This window comes from Cibotium barometz, chromosome 25 (genome assembly GCF_041138505.1).
Source record: "Cibotium barometz isolate CiBa-2024 chromosome 25, ASM4113850v1, whole genome shotgun sequence".
In the NCBI taxonomy this organism is placed as follows: Eukaryota; Viridiplantae; Streptophyta; class Polypodiopsida; order Cyatheales; family Cibotiaceae; genus Cibotium; species Cibotium barometz.
Window position 1 is genome coordinate 15,862,271 of NC_141070.1, and position 22,095 is coordinate 15,884,365.

Here is a 22,095-nt window from a genome sequence, read left to right on the forward strand (position 1 = left end):
GTGCACGAAAAGAGAGCACGAGGAATGCTAGGGCTCAATTCAACTCCGTTTTTGGAGATGCTGAAATTTTGTAGAGGGAATTCGATGGGCTAAACGGGCTTCGATTTGGGAATTTTTTTGGCTTGGGAGACTTGGAAAATGATGAGGAATACAAGTGTGCAAAAACAAGTAAAAAATTTCAGTCTCAAAACTTGGCTCCGGAGCCTTTGAATGAGATGGCATGTCCAAAATCCTAAGGCCTCTTATCTCTTTGGTTTGCAAACCTTGCTCCAGGCTAGATTTAGCAAGGTTTTTTTTCATGCCAACCTTTCCAAAGGAACTCCTTCATATATCCAAGCACTCTAATGTTTATTTTTGAAGTCGAGGAAGGTGTACATAAGCCAACAAGATTGGAGTTTAAAACTATCACTCTTGAGTGAAAGGAGAGGAACACATTGTCCCACTTTTCAAATTTATGAACCAGCTTTTCCATGAGCCAGTCCAGTAGGTCTCTAGCAGAAACCTCGACCTCCATGGAGCAGCCCAGATGCCTGAAGACCTGGCCCTTGCTTACAACTTTACACCCCCATCTTGACACATCAAAGGCAGAGTGTCATGTGCATCCCGCACTTGGATGCCATGTAGACATATCTGTACAGAAGGTGCAGGACTTGGGATGGAAAACTGGTCCCATGTGAGCCTAGTCCGGGACGAGTCAGCCAGGGTTCCATTCCAGTCGTCCGAGGTTAGGTGTGCATTGTCCTGCATATGCATCCAAGGTCAGGTGTGCATTGTCATGCACATGAAACACTGCGAGTCCGCGCTGTGAGTCTCCCTCTGGAATGATGTCAGTGGTTCTGTGTATCTGGTATGTTACTGGATGCCAGATCATTGTGTAGATAGTTAGGGTTTGCATATAGGAAAGGGGCCAGCCCATAGGGTTACCCCAAGGACAAATGTGGGCATGGGGAAGGTGTAGAATCACCCCCATAGGGGCTAGGAAGGCCTTGGCTTTACCCACCAGCCATGGGATGGCCATGGAGGGGCTGAAGACAGCCCTAGGGCTCCTGGACAGGTGGCCGACTGGTACACAGCCCCTAGGGAACTGTAGACCAGGTGTGGGGCAGCCCACATAGGCTGTCCAGCAGCCAGATCTGAGGTGCATGGTGGCCAGCATTTCTTTTAGTCATGCGCAACATTTTTTAGCATTTAATGCTGTATTTTCTAGTCGTGGAGCATTTTAAGGACAGCTGAAAGATATAGAACCAGTCGACTGGATGTCCTGAAGGGTATAAAGACCAAAGCCACAAATCAGTTCATTTATCTCATAATTCACCAAGTGCTGAAGCTAAACCAAGGGCTAGGACAACCAAGAAGAAGCTAACGTAGAAAGAAGGGGTGAAGGATTGAAGGCCAAGGGCAGAGATCCATCTCAACCAAGAAGGTTCAGTCAATCTTTTAGTTCAGTTTTTTGCATCATTCTAATAAAAGCAAATACACCATTCGTAGTGGGGGCCCTACAGAGGGTATTCGGGACCCAATACTGTCCTCTTCTCCCTCTCTCTCTCTCTATTTTTTTGCACATCTATATTCAGTTTTGTGTGTTAATTTCATCACGACAAGTGTGCTGTTTTCTGAGCATTGAAGTTACCAATCTCCCCCAAAGCGTCCACATGTTACAATGGTATTAGAGCCTACTTCAAGTGCAAAGATTCAGCAAGAAACCATAAATTTTTTCTTGCTCGTGTGGTTGGTTTTCAGACTCCGGTGGACCACCCCTTTCGGAGTGACTTCTGTCCCTCGAAGGACTGTTGGTTTTCAGCCTCGTGAAGTCTCCCGTACACATAGTGGATGGTCAGATTGCGCTCCGAAAAGGAATTGCGTTTTCCTGCTATGACGAGCTTCGACAACGAGAGAGACCAAGAACCTTGGGACCAGAGTGCACTAGGCAGCCCAGCTAGGGCATCAGGCATGAGTGTTACATAGATGATCCAACCGATGATGCGAGCAATCGCAGACCAAACGACCAAGTTGGTAGAGCAGAAGGCGTAGATCCTGGCTCTGGAAGAGCGCACCTGTTCTCCAGAGCCGCGTTTTCCATCTCCTCCTTCCTCTCCTTTCGTATCCCAGATTCAAGATCCTCTACACAGGGACCCTCTCGCAGGGTCATGACCGTAGCCGAGTTCTATGCTTGAGTTGCAAATGCGTGCATTGGAGATCCGACAACGCGAAGACGAAGCCATGTGACACGTGGAACATGAGCGTTACCTTGTAGCTTTGGATGCCAGATTGACACCAGTGGCATCCTTGAATCATTTTCTCGAGAAAATGAACTTCAGTAAGTATAATGGTAAACTCGACTCCACAACTCTTTATTCATGGTTGCATGAGTTTGAAGCTTACTTTGCCGCAGTTAGAAAGAATGATACTGACAGAGTGATCTTAGCCAATTGGTACTTGGAAGGTGAGGCCATTCCTTGGTGGACCTAGTGGGTTCATGCCCACACCAGATTAGGTATGGCGTGGGACGAGTTTGTCCGCGACCTTAAGCAGCGGTTTCTACCACCCCATTACCTTGAGCGACTCGAAGACGAGTTCAGGGGAGCACGTTAGAACGCGCAACCAGTCCTTCAGGTTGCCGATAGAATTTTGACTTTATGTTTGCGATTAGGCTTATCTGATTAGGACAAGAAAGGGCAATTTTTGTATGGTCTTGACATGCAAATCCAGTGGGAGGTGCGTATGTTTAGGCCAGCCACCTTCGAAGACGCTCTCTCGCTTGCGCAAAGTGCTGAAATGAAGCATAATGGTGGCAAGCCCAAGACTTCCCAGCCGGCTACTCCCAAGGCTCCCGCCTCGGGGGGGAAAGGCCAGAACTAGACGGGGTCTTCCCCAGGACAGAGCACGAGAGCCTTTGGCTCCAAGAACTCGAACAATGGGTCCAAGCTTACTCCAGACCAAAAAGTGAAGGCAGGCAAGACAGGTGGCAAGTTGAGTGCTTAGGAGATTTCTCAGTAGAAGAGGGAGGGTAGGTGTTTCTTTTGTCATACAAAAGTACACACTTCTCGGGATTGTCCTAAGAAGACTACCGCTCCAAAGACCGCCGCCTCAGCCTCCACAGCTTCCGTGGTGAGCCCATCTCCCACAGAGACCCCAGTGGCTGTCCCTAGTTCTTCAAATCCCAATGCTTTAGTTGGAGCAATCATTAGTCGAGAGCTCGAAGATAAGCAGAAGGGTGCCCATGACCAGGAGTATGAGCACAACGAATTGCTCAAGAGTCGTTGTCTTGTTTGACACAGAGTTGTCGTCTTGTTTGACAGCGACCGTTTCGTCCTGACTTCGGTGGACAAACAAGTTGAGGGGTTTTAGCACAGGCATGACAACGAGTGTCAAGTATGAAGCTCTAGGTGCTAAATTGGTTATTCAGGGCATAGAGTTTGTGCGTGATTTTATGGTTGCCCCTCTTGTAGAAGCAGACATAATATTGGGCATTCAGTGGTTTCACAAGTTTCTTCTTGATGTCAAGTGGGACAAGCACACTTTCCAGATTAATCGGAATGTGTGAAACACCCCAGTGACCATTAAGTGTGAGCCAGGAATCCCAAAATTTTCGCTCATAAGCCACTTACAGGCTAAGTGAGCAATTAAGAAAGACGCACATTGTGCGATGATTTATATCTAGACGTTGGCCAGTGCTTCCGAGAAGTATGTGGCTCTCCATGACAAGTTCCAGAAGATTTTTCTTTGGGACAATCTCTCTTTCCAGCTCCCTCCGTCCAGACCGGAGGACCACAAGATTGACCTCCTCCTAGGCTCGGAACCCCTGAGCAAGTTTCCATATCGCCTTTCCAAGGCAATGGAATCGAAGTTGGACCGCCAACTCCAAGAATTGTTGCAATCAGGTTTCATCTGCCCCAGCGTGTCGCCATTTGCAGCACCGATCCTATTTGTCAAGAAGAAAGATGGGTCTTCTCATTTGTGTGTCGATTATCGTGCACTCAATAAGCTGACTATCAAGAGTAGATTTCCGATGCCTCGAATAGATTATATTCTCGAGAGGCTAAGGTGTTCTCGAAACTCGATTTAAAGAGTGGGTATCACAAGGTGCGGACTGTGGAGAGGGACATTCCCAAGACAGCCTTCCGTATGGAACGTGCCCACTATGAATTTGTGGTCATGCCTTTTGGCTTGACGAACGCCCTTGCTACATTCAACCGCATGATGATGCATGTTTTCTGGGAATTAATTGAAAAGTGTGTTCATATTTCTGAATGACATACTGGTATTTTCAGCTACGGTTGAGCAGCATGACATTGATGTGGAGAAAGTCCTTAAGTTGCTGGAAAGCAACGAGCTCTACGTCAATGAGAAGAAGTCGGAATTTTATTTGTTCCAGGTTCATTACCTTGGATATATAATTAGTGCAGAAGGCATTCGACTTGATCCGGCTAAGGTGGCCGAGATTGTCAATTGGGAAGTACCTGTAACTTGTTTGAACACAATGCTAATCAATACACTTAAATACACTAAGATTTGATGGACACTTGCTCAAGTACAAGAAGTAAATTCTTGAATTGACAAGAGACACAATGAGCCGGAACGGCCGACCCCTCCCTCAAATAAAGTATATTGATCTTGGGAGAATCAAGTACATAGTGTCGTGGGCATTTCTGACCAGATTTCCATACCAATGCATATGAATACAGTATTGCAAACAAGTGGTTGTCGATGTAGACTTGCAACCCACACTACCCTCTCAAGTGTCCATGTTCCCTACCATCTGCGCTCTATTGTTTCACCAACACATGGTAGAAACAATCTGCAAGAGAGCACATAGGACAAGAGAACACTACACAGGGTATGTGATCTTGTAATCCGATTCCTCCCTCCTGCTACTTGCTCCCATATTTAAGCATAAAAGCTTACCAATAGCAAGTAGAGTCGATGACAGCGGAAGTCTTTGCGATGGAAGTCCTTGGGGTGTTGAGATCTTTGATTTGTCGCCTTTCTTCGCGACAAAAGTCTTCAAGAGGATGAAGGGAACCTTGGGAAAGCTTCCCCTATGGTTCAACTTGAGAAAGGATAGCTGAAATTAGGGTTTTCAGCAAAAAGATCAGAAATTACAGCAATAAAGAGATCTGTTTTGCTGAATTTCAGTCATCGGGAGTGTGTAGGAGAGTGATTAGCATCCGGAAACACTCTAGGAAGCTTGGAAAACACCCTAGCAAGTTGGGTCTGGCTATGGAGAGCTTGGAAATGGAGAGAAAAACAGAGTTTTCAGCCTCCAAAAATCTTCATGAAGAGAAAACACGAATTTTCTCTTAATAAGTAAGTGAATTGGGGTCCAATTAGGTGAAGGGACATGGGGAGATGCCCATTTATGAGTAAAAGGGGAGGATCAGGTCCTGGACATTGAGTCTTGTCCGCCTCGGGACTTTAGTGAGTGTGAACTTGGAAGCGGTCATAATTTATAAGTGATTTTTGGGCGACCAAACTTTAATGAAGTAGGAACGCACTCACTTATAAATATTGGCTAAGTCCTAAGGGCTATTTGAGCCTAGATTGGGTAATACTTACCACCTGTTCACATGCCTCACAACCATGTCAGCAGACAGTTTCACACGCACGGTTCACGGGTGGGCGTCCCCTTATCCGGAACTACACATTGGTCAAGCAAGCATGAAAACAACATGCAATTTCAATTGCAAGCAAGCACATCAAGATGCTATGCAATGCATCATTGGTATGGACAATCCCCGTTCATGAGACTATACCAAAATAGACGTGCTCCAGGCAAGTACATGAGGTACCAGATCCAATGGAACACCAATCCACCAAGCATTTCCGGGCATGTGCACGGAGGCACACGTCCCAACGGAAAGTCAAGTCTACAGTATCACATGAGTGGCATCAATCCCCGGCATAAACAACTGCCATGGACACCAGTCCAATGTACATACATGATAAGAAAGCATGGGTGGACCGATTGGGTGGCCAAATGGTGACAGTACCTCAGACAGCTTATGACATCAGATTCTTTGTGGGTATATGCTAGGCATACTGCATTCACATAGACAAGTTTTCTGACCTCTTGGCGGATCTCACTGATCTGCTAAAGGGTGTCAAGACAAGAAGGCAACGGATTCAAATGACTCCACGAGCATTGGAGGCATTCAAGAACCTCAAGGTGGCTTTATCAGAAGTGCCTTGTTTAGCACTTGCCTCGTGGGGCGAGCCATTTCGGGTGATCACCGATGCGAGTAACATCGCAATTGGCGGTGTATTACAACAGAATGGTCATCCAATAGCTTACATGTCTCGTAAGTTACTGCCCACAGAGAAGAATTACTCAGTCTACGATCGTGAACTCCTTGCAGTTATACATGCCTTGAAACATTGGAAACATTTTCTTTATGGCCGTGACCATCAAGCATTACGCTGGATTCAAACAATGCCAAGTGCACAGTGGAGTGACTGACAACACTGCTGGAGCCAGATATTCCAGCTTTGGTGGTATGATTTGAGTATCTTCCAGGAAAGACCAATCCCGTGGCTGATGCTTTGAGCAGGAAGGGACAAGTGACTTCGATTCAGACCAGTAGACTCGACCTTGTTGGTACGGGACTAGACGACATGAAGCACACGTATGCGGATTCCGAGAAATTCGGTACACAGTGGGAACATGCATTGGATGCCACAGGACCATGCCACTTTTTGATATGCGATGGTTGGCTTTTCTACAAAGGTTGACTATGTGTCATGAAGTCGTTCAAGGCAGCTCTTCTCCATGACGCCATTACTGGTGGTCATAGGGGCATGAATTCGACTTTGGAGAAATTGGAACAGCAATATTATTGGCCAAAGATGAGACATGATGTGTTTTCATATGTACAACACTGTGATATTTGTTAAAAGGTGAAAGCTCCTCGTGGAAAGAAGATAGAGTTGTTACAGCCCTTGCCAATTCCTGAGGAACCTTTCCAAGATATAAAGGCACACAATTTATCCACTTAAAACCACAAGCACGCTTAAATATTGGACACCACACTGTGACCGGAATGCCCCCCTTCCCTCCCTCTCCCCCCCACCACCACCAAACTCAAAATTAGAATTTCTGTCATATTACCAAGGAGTATCTATCTGTTACGAACTTTTGGGGTGCTTCTTGATGTCTAGCACGAGGTTATCAAAATTACCAAGGACAATGTCCTAAAAGATATCCAAGTTTCTGCAAACATGGAATTCATAAACATGGATTAGAAGTCCCACACACGTCGTCATTGACCGATGAATAGTGTGGATAGCAATATCCATACCTCGGTCCTCAGATCAAACAATCCATGATCTGCAATTTCATGATGTTCAATAGTATATCCATTATTACATCGCTTCCCCAATGCATTCATGCAAAGATAAAGTTCAGTCTTGAATTAGTTCAAAAAGCAGAAAAAGCCTGAAAATTGCCTGAAAACAGCTGTTTTGAAGCTGAACAACTATATTTCAGATTGTGTGCCTTGGTATGGGCCTGTCCGTACATTCCATACATGCCCATACAACGCTCATACAGCCCTGATACCTACTGTAAATCTGATTTTCAGCCTTGAAAAACCTGTTAAACCAAATTTCCAGCCCTCTTTTTGCATGAAGATAGAGAGCCTTGAAAGATGACAACCAGCCTTGATGAGTGCCCAAGAGTAGTCAAGCAACCCTCCCTTGCTTGGGCCGAGCTTCCAATATGATCAAATCAGCCCCAACAAACTCTTTAATAGTAATTTTTCTTTTCTTTTAAACAAGTATTAATTATTAATAATTTGCTTGTCTTCAAAATTTTTAAGTTAAAGTTTCAAAGCATTATAACTATGCAATGTCCATGCTCATGTGAAATTATTTGGGTGTCCATGTCACTAGCTTGGACATTTCCCAATATGAAAGGGGTCTGGTGGACTCCAGGATGTCTAAATATTTGGAAAGTACAAGCTTTGGGAATGATTATCCTAGAATATAAAGGACCACATTCCTAAAATTTAGGAGAGTTGCTATTTTTGGCCCGACTCCGATGGAAATTCTGTTCGCGTCATTACATTTGGAATTGAGCAGATACCAAGAGTTGGCAAAGTGCCTATGACAGAATGTCTACCAGTTGGGATATTTTTAGAGATAAAGTTTATGGAAGGACCCATCTCTTAGATTAGGACATGTGGCAAGAAAGTGGACCAAAGTGAGACAAGTGGCCAGACACTTGTTAGAAAGTGGATCAAAGTGAGACAAGTGGCCTCACACTTGTCACTTCAGCTATTGTGTGGCTCTCCACTTGTCATTGTAGCCTTCTCTTGCCATTTTAGCTTATGGGAGGCCCAAATCTATAAATTGGAGCCCTCTCTCTTCATCAAGAGAGGCTCTCTTGCGCACACTAGCCTCTACCACCGTTACAGGCTGCCCTAATGATGGCTACTCTCTTTCTCTCTCTCTCTTGAAGGCTGCCCATGAAGAATACCGGCTGTTGGGGACTGTTTTAGAGGTTTCCATCGCGAAGAAATACTGAAGCTTCTATACTTGTTGTACCAGCCACTGTACCTGTTGTACTAGTCATTGTACATGTTGTACCAGCATTTATACTTGCTGTACTTATTGTACCAGCCACCGTACTGGCTGTACTAACTATCGTACCGATTGTACCAACCACTGTACTTGTTGTACCAGCCACCGTACTTGTTGTACCAACCACTGTACCGGCTGTACTAGCCACTATACCTATTGTACCGGCTGAATGGAGAGTTGTACTTGCTGTACCAGCTCTATTGCATGAAGATCTGTGGTTTTTGGGGAAGAATCAGTACCCACACGGAGGTATATGGATTATGTTGTTGGCTCGACATTTCTACAGCCTATGTTCCGGCTTGGTAGCCTCGTGTTGGGCTGTGTTATTTCTCTGTCTATGCTGATGGTTCTTGCATCAAGAGTTCCTATGCAGTACGTAGGGCTGAAAGAAGACTACCCAAAGCTTCCACATGTCACATGGTGTCATCTTTCTTAGTGCAACGGCACAAGACACAAGGCAAAGGCCCATGGTGTCATCTTTCTTGCTACAATGGCATAGCACACAACAGAAAGGCCAATGGTGTGATCTGTCTTGCTGCAATAGCACAAGACACAAGGCAAAGGCTTGTGTTTTCTTAGGACGACAACTTAGGTTGATCTATTGAGTCAACTCCTGGTATTGATACCGGCCACGTACACATGGTGTACTGAGGTGGAATATTTCATATATTGGAGACACATTTGCATCTTGATCTGTGTTTTTCTCATTGCTATCTGAGATAAGCTTATGATGAAGCTTTGTAGTTTACGGTTGGCTCTTATGCCCGTATTTGGTATATTCTCTTTGACGATATGGTTGGCTCTTGTGCCTGTATCTAATTTATGGTTTATTGATATCAGTGAGTATATGGCAAGGCCAATTGGAAGTATCGATTCTTGCTTCTTATGAATCTTGATTCTATATTTGTCAATTTCACTCACTTTGGTCCACTTTCTTCCCACATGTCTTAATCTAAGAGATGGGTCCTTCCATAAACTTTATCTCTAAAAATATCCCAACTAGTAGACATTCTGTCATAGGCACTTTGCCAACTTTTGGTATCTGCTCAATTCCAAATGTAATGACGTGAATAGAATTTCCATCGGAGTCGGGCCAAAAATAGCAACTCTCCTAAATTTTAGGAGTGTGGTCCTTTGTATTCTAGGATAATCCCCCATTCCCAAAGCTTGTACTTTCCAAATATTTAGACATCCTGGAGTCCACCAGACCCCTTTCATACTGGGAAATGTCCAGGCGAGTGACATCCTCCTCAACTTCTTTAAAGTTGTCCGTAACTTTAAGCTTCAAGCCATATATTCAAGATATAATCATGTCCCATCAAGTGGGCGAGACGAGACAGTCTCAAAAATCCAATATAACTGAAGAATCCATGTCCCAAAGAAATGGATGAGACTAAATAAGTCTCCATAATACCAATATCAAAATCATGTCCCAAAAAATAAATGGGCGAGAATTCCATGGAAGATATACTAGACACATGCACAAGAGCCAATTGTGTCTCAATCACCAATATCAATGAGATAATCATATGCCAATGAAAATCATGAACCAAGCGCTAAGACACTTAAATAAGTGTCATGCACAAGAAACTAGTGCCTCGCACAGAAACATGTGCTATGCACACAAACTGGTGCCATTCAAGAGCACAAACCATGGTGATAGAAAAGTTGGTTCTCCATATTTCTTGCAATCCTTCCTCCCAATCCCTATAGTTCCCATGTTCTCCCATACAATCCCAACTCTGATCAACAAGCATGGTGTGGAAACAATGAAACACTCACTCCACAATCGCAACACGAATCCACGTGTATGGTGGAGTGTTCATTGAATTGCCCTCTCACAATCCCAACATGAATCCACATGCATGGTGAGATAAACAATGAATCTCTTGGCCTCTGTATGGGGAGATAGTGATTCTAATATGGCATAAAGATAAATAAATCCATGTCCCAAATAAATGGACGAGACAAAACAACCCCATAAGTCCAGATATCATAATCATGTCCCAAGTAAATGGGCGAGACAAATCAGTGCCATAAGTCCAGATATCATAATCCATGTCCCAAGTAAATGGGCGAGACAAATCAGTCTCATAAGTCCAGATATCATAATCCATGTCCCAAGTAAATGGGCGAGAGAAAATAAGTCTCCCGCCAACAAGGCATCGGTCCACATGACCCTTGGCATAGACATAAGTCCCGTGCCAACCAGGCATCATGTCCACTTGCACTTCGTGTTGGTACTCTGACCACACACCTTGGATGAGAGGTGGGCTCAAGTAACAAGACAAAACAATCACTCGCAGGCATAGATAACCTGGTGTTCCATAAGCATTTCTGTTACACACATAGTTTATAGGCATTTCGGTCACCAACTCACACTACCCTCTCAAGTGCCCATGTTCCCTTCCATCTGCTCTCTATTGTTCCACCCACACATGGTAGAAACAATCTTCAAGAGAGCACGTAGGACAAGAGAACACTACACAGGGTATGTTGTGCTTGTCACTACCCTTTGAAGTGCCCATGTTCCCTTCCATCTGCTCTCTATTGTTCCACCCACAGAAACAATCTTCAAGAGAGCACGTAGGACAAGAGAACACTACACAAGGTATGTGAACAATGAGTTTCATAAGTCCAATGCATTCCAAATAAAGGGAGCCAAAAAGAATAATCCATAAACCTTGGAGTAGAGGTGGACTTTATCCATAAAAGCATCATATCCATGAGATATCCAAAGATTTCTTCTCTATAAACTCAGACAGATTCGTCCATAGAAATTGCTTGTGAAGCCTAATATCTATATAAAACTCGTCCAAGAAAGAAATCTCCATAGATATAATCCATCCCAATAAAGCGAGCCATAAACAATGTTTTCGTGAAACCATCTCAAGGCAAACAACACTATATCTTCATATAGCTTGCTTGTAAGCTTGATAATATAATCCACAATATCCATATGGAAACATTGCTAAACGTGTGCACATAAAGCCAACTCCATACTTCCAAGATAAATTTTGTGAATTCATAAATCCTTAGATCAACAAGCTGTCTATTGCTCATGCTCTTGCTTCATAAGCTATGAAGTGGCTGGCCATGCTTAACAGCAATGATGGTAAGTGTGGTTCCCACTTGAGATCTTTTCTCTTCCTTACTGATAGAAGGAAGCCTCCGCTTCCAAGAAAGCCTATTCTGATACCAATGAAACTCGCGCTGGGTTCCCGGGGGACTAGGGCCTTTGACACACTTGTTGATACCATCAATGCATATTAAAACTTTAAACATGGCCACAGCCTTAACACATATCCATCATTTTTTGCATAAAACATAAAAGCTGGACAAAACATCCACAAATTTTGAAAATGGAGCTTGCACGTGTGACACCGCATAGAGGCCGGAATGGACCGACCCCCCCCCCCCCTTGGAGTATTTTATTACCCAAGGAGAATAATATCATGTATAAGCTTTGAAAGCCTTACTCTCCCCACGGGAGATGCCGGATTATCCATATACAAATGCCTAGAGAGAGATGATTGTATTTTCAGTATATTCATAGAATACAAAAAGGGTACAATATCTCTGACCTTTGGCCTTCCCAAAAAGGGTAACAAAAGCCTAACCTATGACCTACTCCATAGGGGAGTGAGATATCAAGAATGAATCATTGCTAGGCCCAAAGCGTGCCCAAGAAGCTAGCATGAATCCTTCTTCTTGAAAACTGATCTTGGCACCGTTGGCTCAACCCCTTCGATGAACTTCATCCCTTGGAGTTCTCCATAAAAGCTTCGGGGCAAACCCAACTAGCTACCAACTCTCATGAAACCCTCCCTTTGGGTTTTTCCTGACACCAACCAGCTTCTGGGGGTCTTGACACATGCTACGTTTTCTCTCCTTGGACCTATGCACTTCTTCTGGGACACCAACAGCACTTAGTGTAGCTGAGCCTGATGCTTTGATACCACTGTGACATGCGGAAGCTGTGGGTAGTCTTATTTTAGCGAAGTACTACATAGGAACTCTTGATGTAAGAAACATTAGCATAGAGAGAGAATAGAGAGAGAAAGAAGGAATGAAAGTTATATTAAGCGTCTTCAAAAGACCGAGTGGGTCTATGAGACCAAAAATGATACAATAGTGTCCATCTAATCTCATCATGGTACAAAAGCAAACAAAACCTAGAGCTATGAGCTGGGAATGTCAAATCCGAGCCATGATACAAAGTGGGACCATTATCATCATACAACCTATAGAGCTAACCCTCCGGTAGGGGGAGGGGGCCATCAAGGATATTGAGCATGGGGTTAGCACCGCCGCCAACACCCGTGTGCTGGTCAATTTCTGAAAACAACGATTACTTCATTCACATCCACTGTGTGAGCTTGGAGATCTTTGGATTTGGATCTAGGATTTGCACTTGGATCTGTACTTGGATTTGGTACTATGTGGGTCATCCTTGTGGTGTGCTCGGCATCAGAGATCTTGTGCCTCGACACCGACTTCAACCCAGGCTTCTTCATCGACATATTTGTTTGACATTGTATTCATTTGTTGTATTGGTCTTGGCTTGGAAAAACCCCTGGATTGTTCATGAATAAATTTCTGAAAGGGGCCGGGTCTGTTCCCCGCTCCGTGTGGTGTTCTTTGCAAAGATCCCTTTTATCCTTCTTTCTCTCCCCTTTCTCTCTCTATCTCTATAACTCTTGGACACGTGGTTGACTTTGTCACTGCATGCCCCGTTGGGCTTATAGAGAGAAAGAGAAGAAGAAGAAGAAGAACAAAGACAAAGTACACCCGATTGGGTCCCAAATACCCTCTAAAGGGCCTCCACCAAAGATTGGTGTATTTGCTTTATTGAACGATAGAAAAAGACTGATTTTCTGTAGGTCCAGCTTGGGTGTAAATTTGCAACCTGTAGTGTCCTAACTCTTGACCTTCAAGTTCACCTTGCTTGAGTTCTCCTGTGGCTGTCCTGGCCCTTGGTAACCATCAGCAGATGATAAAAACCCTTGGCTGGCCCATGCTTATATAGTTCCTATTTATGCTGGTCGGTGGGCTGCAAGAGGTTGTCAGCCTGTTGTTGTGCAGGCCCTTCATGGGCTGGCCGACTAGCTGCCTAGGCCTTTAAGGCCTCCTGGCCGATAGCCTGCCCATGCCTAGCCGACAACCTATCCATGCCTCCTAGAGGCTGGCCGACTAGACCTATGCCCTATAAGGGCTGGCCAATAAAGTTTTGGGGCTCTTGTGGGCCAATGCTATGGTCTGTGGGCTGCCTCCGATGGCCCAAGTGTAGGGCAGTATGGGTAAACCCATGGTCGTGCACTTTATGGAGTTCTAAATGCAGCTATATGCTCACTAGGTGCCCTTGCATCTAGCTACAAGCCTATCAATGTCTAGAACACCTGTCATCATTCCAGAGGGTGGCTCATAGTATGGACTGGCACTGCTTCATGTGCGGGACTTGCACACCTGACCAGTACCATGTACAGGACTTGTACACCTGACCCTGGACGCTTAGTGTGGAACCCTGGTTGACTCGTCCCGGACTGGGGCTCACAAGGGACCAACTACCACTCTAGGTCCTACACTTGCTAGACAAATAAGTCCACATGGCATCCAAGTGCAGGATGCAGGTGACATCCCCTTTTGCTTAACTTGACGGGAGCTGCAAAGCCTCCAAATAGTCCATCAATAATGCCGGATAATCTTCAAAGAAATTGTCAAGCCACACCGCTTCATGTGTCCCTCGGTCTTGAAACTTTGTGAGGAACTGTCTTTCTTTTCAACTAGAGCCGTTCTTGAAACCATGGAAGAGAATCTGTTTTGGAACCATAACTTCAGCTATGGTCAGTTCATCGTGGACATCAAAGAGAGGAGGTCCAATATAAGGCTTCAGCCAATTGACATGGAACACATCATACATGGTCCAACTGGGAGGTAGCTTTAGCTTCATTGAAACTTCATTGATCTTCTTTAGAATGGGAAAGGGTCGAAGCTCCGAAACGATAACTTTGGGTGTCTCTTGCCCACCTATTTTAACCTTTGCTTCATGATCTCACAGCTCTTCTGTCCTTGTTGGCTTGTTGAGTGTAGACCTCTTGCACTTTAGCCAACCTGTCTTTCATAGACTCCAAAATCTCCTAGGAAGACTCTGTCAGCCTGGTAGCTTCAGGCACTAAGGACGACGGCCTGGTCAGTATTCACACCACATTACCACAGCATACGAATATTGCATCTAGTTTGGGACTGCCTCATATGTCTCAATTGAATAACGAGCCTTTGGACTTCTTGAGAAACCTAGCTAAGGCTCTCAGGTCAAGATCCCATTCGTAAGGACCAAACCTTTGAGAGTATTGCGGGGCACCTTCATGTTGGACTCAAGAGAGACTTGCAATACCGCCATTTATGCCAAGAAGTAGCATGGCCGTCCCTTCACCAAGGATGGTTGTCATGCCTCAACCAAGACCACTACTTGGTATGCCATTCATACCTTCGGTAGTATTGACACCTCTAGTTCCGCAAGGACCTTTAATGGCTCCTCTCGGGAGAGTGGGGATATCTCCTGAGATGCTTGCCTTTACCAAATTTACTCCTCTTAAGATTCTCTCTCTCACATATATCCCAAAAGAGTTCATTACTCCTCTTAAGAGTTTTTGTTTTGTTTACGAGTTACATGGCACAAAACGTGTCCCATAAACTCGTAAGGAGAACACTTTTGTCACTAGTTTCATTCCTCTACTCACATCAGGGAGACGTAGCTACTTCGTGGAGGTAAGATCCTAGAAAATCTAGCATCGTACGAGTCTCTCTCCCTCTACTCACACCAAGAAGACTTATCTACTTCCTTGAGGTAAGACCCTAGAAGACTTAGCATCGTACGAGTCTCTCTCCCTCTTTCTCTCTCTCTCTACACGCCCGAACAGTCTCTCTCTTCCTCCCTCCCTCTCTCTCTACACACCCCAAGAGAGTCTGAAGCCCAACGAGGCGTGCAGTGGCAGAGTCAACCTCATGTACAAGAGATATAGATAGATAGAGAGAGAGAGATGGGTATAGGGGTTTCACACAGTACACCACGCTGAGCTGGGAACAAGCCCCGCCTCCTCTTTAGGAATTTATTTCAGGAACAATCCACGGGCTTTTCCAAGCTAGGACCAATACATACAACAAATGAATACAATATCAAACAAAGTGCCGATGTCAAGGTCGGGCTGAAGTCGATGTCGAGGCACAAGATATTTGATGCCCGGCTCACCACGAGGATGACCCACAAGAGTCTTACACTGGGCTAGTGCCAAAATCCAATGTCTGAATCAAACTGATGCTCCCAAATATCCATAAGGTTCTCTACATTCAATTCGGACAAAGGTAATCCCGGGAGGCTCACACCAAGGAGCTAGCGGAACGACAACGGAGCTTTTAGGGTAGCGGCGCTCTGAGGTGGGATAGTCGGCGGTGCTGGAGGTGCAAGTGGCAGCTTCTCTTCGTGGCAGCGCAGGCGGCGGCGGCTTCTAGCGTAGGTGGCGCTAGAGGTTCTGCACAGGGGTGGCAAGCGGCACTTGTACTAGCGCTGTTGGCTTTGCTAGCGTTGTTGGTTCTGGTGGCCACTGGAGGCAGTAGCAAAGGCGGTTGTAAGAGACATAGTGGCGACGTAGCCAAGTTCGTGAGGATGCATAGAGCAGTAGATGGAGGCACAAGTGGTGCTAGTCACTGGGCGGTGCAAACGCAGAATCTGGCTCTGGGTCGGCAGCAACACCGGCGAAATCTGGCTCTAGGCGGTGGAGCATCGGTGGAAGTAGCGGCGACGCCGGCGGCGGTGGCTCTGCAACAGTGGCGGGGGCGGAGATGGGGGATCTGGGTGGCACTTAAGAGGTAGAGAGGGAGGATGATGACGTTGCTCAAGGCTACTCTTACTCTCCACGAAGTTAAGCTCCAAAAGTTTCTATGCACCACCATGAGGGCACAAGCTTCTTATATACTTGATGGGGGGGGGGTCCATGCTTTTGCCTTTCCTTGTTTCTTGCTTTGCCTCTTTGCTTTTGTTTTATTTTCTTGCTTTTGCTTTGTCTCTTTACTTTTGTTTTACTAAATATTAATAATAGCCAGAGTTCTTGATTTGTGCTTTTTCGACTTCAGGGCCTTGCTTTTTGGCCTTGGAGTTGCTTTTTGAAAAAGTGGCTTTACTAAATATTAATAATAGCCAGAGTTCTTGATTTGTGCTTTTTCGATTTCAGGGCCTTGCTTTTTGGCCTTGGAGTTGCTTTTTGAAAAAGTGGCTTTTAGCTTTGATCCAGTTCGATGTCCTCTTTCCAATGGTGTCCTCAGCTTTTGGTCAACATAGTTTGACTTTTTACTTTTTGCTACCTTTTGACCAAATCTGGTGCTTTTTCTTGTGTCAACCTAGGGATTCGTGTTCCCATGTGTCCATCAACATGTCCAAGTGTTCGGGCATGAGTTCCATCATGTGAAAAGAGCTTGGAGAACCAAATAGTTACAGAGTCTCTCTCTTACACGCATGCACTCGTGCAAAACAAACAAAGACACACACAACAGACACATGAAAAGCTAAAAAAACCATCTAAGGGCATGTCCCTAGGGCCCTCAAAGAGCTCATATGGATAACACATGCCACCCAAAATGCTTAAAAAAAGCTAAGCATTGGAGAGTAAGGAGATACTATGACACTTATCCCTCTTTCTATGATGTCATGCTACTAGCTACGATCTTCCAAATACTACCTCATACGAAGTCTTGCCAATAGCTGAAGAAAGAGAGTCATTCAACACATCTTGAACTAAAGACAAAAACTATTACCACGTACCTTGTTGGTCGTGATCATAACACTTCAGCACGTCGAATGCCAAATAGATTGTTAATCTCCGTCTGGCCGTCCATCTGTGGGTAGAATGCATTGGAAAAATTCAGCTTAGTTCCAAAGTTATCAAATAATGCCCTCCAGATATGACTGGTAAACTTGGCATCTCGATCTGACACAATGGTCCTTGGTATGATACCTACGGGGTTCCCAATGCCTGATAAACAGCCTAGCAACACTTTTCAACAATCGTTAAACATTGCGCATTACGTTACCCGGACTGGGAGGCAGGTTCGTTACAAAATCCGTCGAGATATCTCGAAAAGGTCCTTCGGGAATAGGTAATGGTTGTAACAACCCTGTCTTCTTCCCCCACGAGGAGCTTTCACTTTTTGACAAAGCAAACAGTGCTGCACATGAGTGAACACGCTCGCCTCATTCTGGGCCAATAAAACTACAGCTCTAACTTCTCCAAAGTCGCATGTGCCATCTGCTGACCCACCAATTTCAGGTTTTTTAGTAGGAAGGGGGTGGGGCTCATTAATGTTGAAAAGAGTGTAGTCTGGCCTTTTCATGTCGTAACAGCTTCATAGACAGAGCATCCATTTCTTCTCTCTCTCCCCCTCTCATCACCCTAAGGCCCATCCACCTTCTCCTCACACGACTTCCACTCCCCTCCTCTTTCTGCATATTAGTTGCCCAGATTGCATGACGGTGGCACACCGTGGCCCTCACTCGCTCTCTCTCTCTCTTCCCCCCATTTGTGTAGAGAAATTATGAGTAATTTTCAAGGAAAATGTTGGCATGATCGTGTGTGTGTGTGTGTGTGTGCACGTGTACATTCATACATACATGCACATGCGCGCACACACAGGCATACATATACATATTTTGCATGTGCCATCTGCTGACCCACCAACTTCACGTTTTTTAGTAGGAAGGGGGTGGGGCTCATTGATGTTGAAAAGAGGGTAGTCTGGCTTCATGTCAATCAAAATAATGTTTGTTTTACATGCATAGGTTGACATCCAGTGCAAATGGTTAAGCATGCAAGATGTTGATTTGTGCTTAGCCAGTTTTTTGCATGCACTTCTCTGTGGGTGATTCCAGTAGAAGAATTAAAGTCTTGGGGACAAAGTAACTTCTTTACAATCTGTGCAGCTGAAACCACGAAGTAGGCTTTGGTGGCAACATCGCTTCCAGATGTTGGGGCTGCAGGAAAGCGAAGAAGCTACCAAGCGATTTGAGTCTCTTCTGGCAGAAAAATCTTTCAAGTCAAGTTATTATGTCTTTCATCTTATATCCTCAGAAGTTATAAGGTACGGCACGCACACACATGATTAAGCAAAGAAAGTGCTTGTTGTGACTGATATTCTGTGTATGATTTTGTGCATGTGTGTATATGCATATTTGGGTTGCTTTGTCCTATAATTGACTGCGTTGTGTGTATGATTTTATGCATGTGTGTATCACTGTATATACATATTTTGGGTTGCTTTCTCCTATATAATTGACTGGGTTGTGTATAGATTCAATGATTTTTATAGTCTTTTAACTGCATGGTTCAACATATGGTACGCCCGTTAGTGTTTGTGAGGAAAGAGGTGTTTCTTAAAGTGCCCTGAAAATGGCCGATGAGCCCAAAATTGTGACACACATGCACAGTACAATCTGGATAAGCAAAACCCAAGCTGCGTTTAGGCAGACTCTGGCATGAACAGGCTGCCCACGAGACTTCAAGAAGAGGCTGGGCAAGGCAGGACTGGATCTGGGCTGCTGCACAGCTAGATTTGTGCGCTGGACAAGTCTGGACAGGTTGGCCAGCAGGCCAACCAGCTATGAGGAAAGGCAGCTGGACCTATAAATAGCACCCCCCCCCCCCAAAACACACAACACACACATGTGCACAAACACACTTTTCATCATCAATCATCTTGCCTTCTTCGTCAGCAGTCAAGTGGCCCTCAAGAGCTCTTATACATACGTTTGAAGGCAAGAAGCAGCAGATTAAGCCAGCGTGTTGGAAAACATCAGCATTTTCATCAACTTGGGAAGTTGGGTGTTATTTATATTGGTCATCTTTTGGTTAGGTTTACAATCATAGTTGTGGAAAAATCTTTGTATTTTGAGGTTTGTGCTCACAATTCAATATAGAGGTTAGTAACCAGCTCAGGAACAAGTACATGCTAACACGGAGAAGAAGAGAAAATTTACCCAATTAATTGAATATTTAACTGCATGACTAATCATGCATGTTTGGAAAGATGGTTCGTATGTCTGATTTGAATTAAGCTATTGATGTAGATGACTGATTGTAGTACTTGCTGTTTCAATGCTGCAATTGACTGTCTTGGAGTTGAATTTGTGACTTTCTTGACTTGATCTTCTTTCTCTCTTGGGTGCTTCAGAAAGTCTTGTGGAAGATGTTTTGAATGGGAAGTGAGGGGTTCTATCTATAGGCAAATCCCTTGAGCATATAACTCCAATAGGCTAGTCTTTTGAACACTGAAAAAGAATGTTGTAAAAGTCACTTAACGCGTTCATAATTGGCCAAACATGTGGCATCCCCTTCCGCTGCTGAAATTGGAGCAGTGAGGAACATAATTCACCTTTGCTCCACCTCCATTTGGATCATCCACTCTCCGCTTGGTCCTTTTGACCTTATGTTCACTGGAGCGACTCTGCATGATTGCAAAGGACACAACATTCCATTCATCACAAAGTTTGCTGAGATTTGATCACGAGAACATGTGGCTCCAGCTTCTAGAAATTTGACTGCCCAAAATGAAAAAAATGAGAAAAACATCTCTCCCTGAGGTCAAAACCCTAGGCTGTGCACCCTATCTTCAAGCTCTGCTTTCAACTGCAATCGTGCTCTACTACCTCCATTGGAATTGCTGACATGAAAAACACTTCTAGACTCACCTCAGGCAAATCTGGACTATCAGTGTTGCCACCAACTCTGAGTTCTATTGGACAATGAAAAATGGTTCTTTAACTTGCATTGACACTGCAAAATCAGATATCAGAACCACTTGGCTGACTTTTGTTTCTCGCATCGAGATTTTTTTGAAATGGCTCCATGTCTTGGAAGCTTTCCTTTTATGCTAAAACTCTATCCTACCAGTTCACGTCTTTGTCAACTATTTGCATTTGCCAAACATCTGGCTTGGGCTTGAATCTGGCTGCAACATTTCTACCAGCCTGGTCCCAATACTTAGTGAAAGAAGGAAAATGCACACTAATGGTAGTGCTACGTGTGAATGGGGGACTTTTTCCCATGTGGTTTTTCCCCTTGGATATCCAGTGTGAAAGGACTATCTATTGCTTTGTCCTTTCATATTATTATGATGGATGGATATATGTGGATGGTTGACTCCATCACCTCCACTGCTTCTCACTCTCACCTTTTGTGTACTCTATCTCCATCTCTATTTTGGTTGTGAGCTGAAACCCTTACACACTCTCTCTCTCTTGCTGTGGCTGTGGGTGTCCCAATATTTGGTATCAGAGCTGGTTTCTCCTGGAGGGAGCTGCCCGCAGGACTGTCTGGACCTGCACATGAAACTCTGCTTGGACGGAACTGTGTTCACCTGCGACTGCTGCAGTGGCCGACCCTCTGTTTGCCTGCCGCCCCTTTGCTCAGCCCCCGCAGGCAGCGATAGTGTGCACTGAACTGCCGCTGCCCACTTCCGCCAGCTGACCGGCAGCTCTGGTGCGAGGAGGTCCACCGCCACCTAGCAAGCGGCTCACTTTACATGGCGGGGTGCTTGTTTCCTTGTTTTTGGGGGGCCTTATCTCCGTCGCCGCTGCCATTCCAGCCTTCGTTCCGTTCAACTTGCTGTCGCCGTCCATCCATCTCAAGTTGCAATGCCATGCCTCATCGTCGGCTCCTTCACTTTCGTTCCGTCGCTGTGGCTGTTCCGTGCCCTCGCCGTTGCATTATCAACGGCCGTTGTCCCATCTCCGTCTGCGACCAGCCTGCAGTAGGTCCCTGTTGTTGCCTCTGTTGTGCCTTTCCGCTGCCATCACAGCTGAGCTGCTGTCTCTGTTCGCTGTCACTTGTTGTTCTGCAGTCACTGTGCCTACCCCACCTACTGCTGTGCCTGCCCGACTTGATCGTCGCTGCGTACAGGTCTACACTTTGAATCTAGTCATTTCATGATGCTTTAAGCTTGCAGGTGCAACAGTACAGAGTGACAACTTTTTGGGCTTTTCTCAAATCCATGCAATTCAGTACAAATTGAGGCCAACATTGTGTACAACTTTTGGGGCTTTTCTGAAATTCATTTAACTAAGCACAAATCGAAGCCAAAATTGTATGCAAAATTTGGGGCTTTTTTGTTTGGAGGATGTGTCAGGTTTACAAGGCAGAGATTTGAAACACATGTACACACTTTGAGTGTTTTTGACACCACACAGAATCAACAACAAGAATAATCTTGCTTGAGGTTGGCATTTTTGTAGGCATAAAGTTTGCACAGGAACATTGGGTTGCCTAGCAGTGCACGTACGTGCTTTTTGATTTGCCTGCAGGTATTTAAGTGTGGAATCTGACCTCATGGCTCAAGATGCGATAGATGTATTTGGTGTGCTAACCCAGCGGATAAGCTAGATGGATCAAACTACTCCTTGTGGAGTTTCATGATTCGGAATCTGGTGGTAGCCAAAGGGCTTTGGGGCATTGTGTGTGGTGATGACACACGCCC

General features: G+C 45.0%; 1 protein-coding gene across 2 annotated transcripts in view; it reads left to right on the forward strand.

Moving 5' to 3' along the window:
* Window positions 1–22,095, forward strand: part of LOC147624299 (putative pectin methylesterase CGR3) — a 47,790-nt gene that overhangs the window by 5,123 nt on the left and 20,572 nt on the right. For both annotated transcript variants that reach the window (XM_086819268.1, XM_086819267.1), the window contains exon 7: window positions 18,548–18,705. In XM_086819268.1, the coding sequence (XP_086675394.1) occupies window positions 18,548–18,705 (158 nt within the window). The remainder of the gene's footprint in view (window positions 1–18,547; window positions 18,706–22,095) is intronic.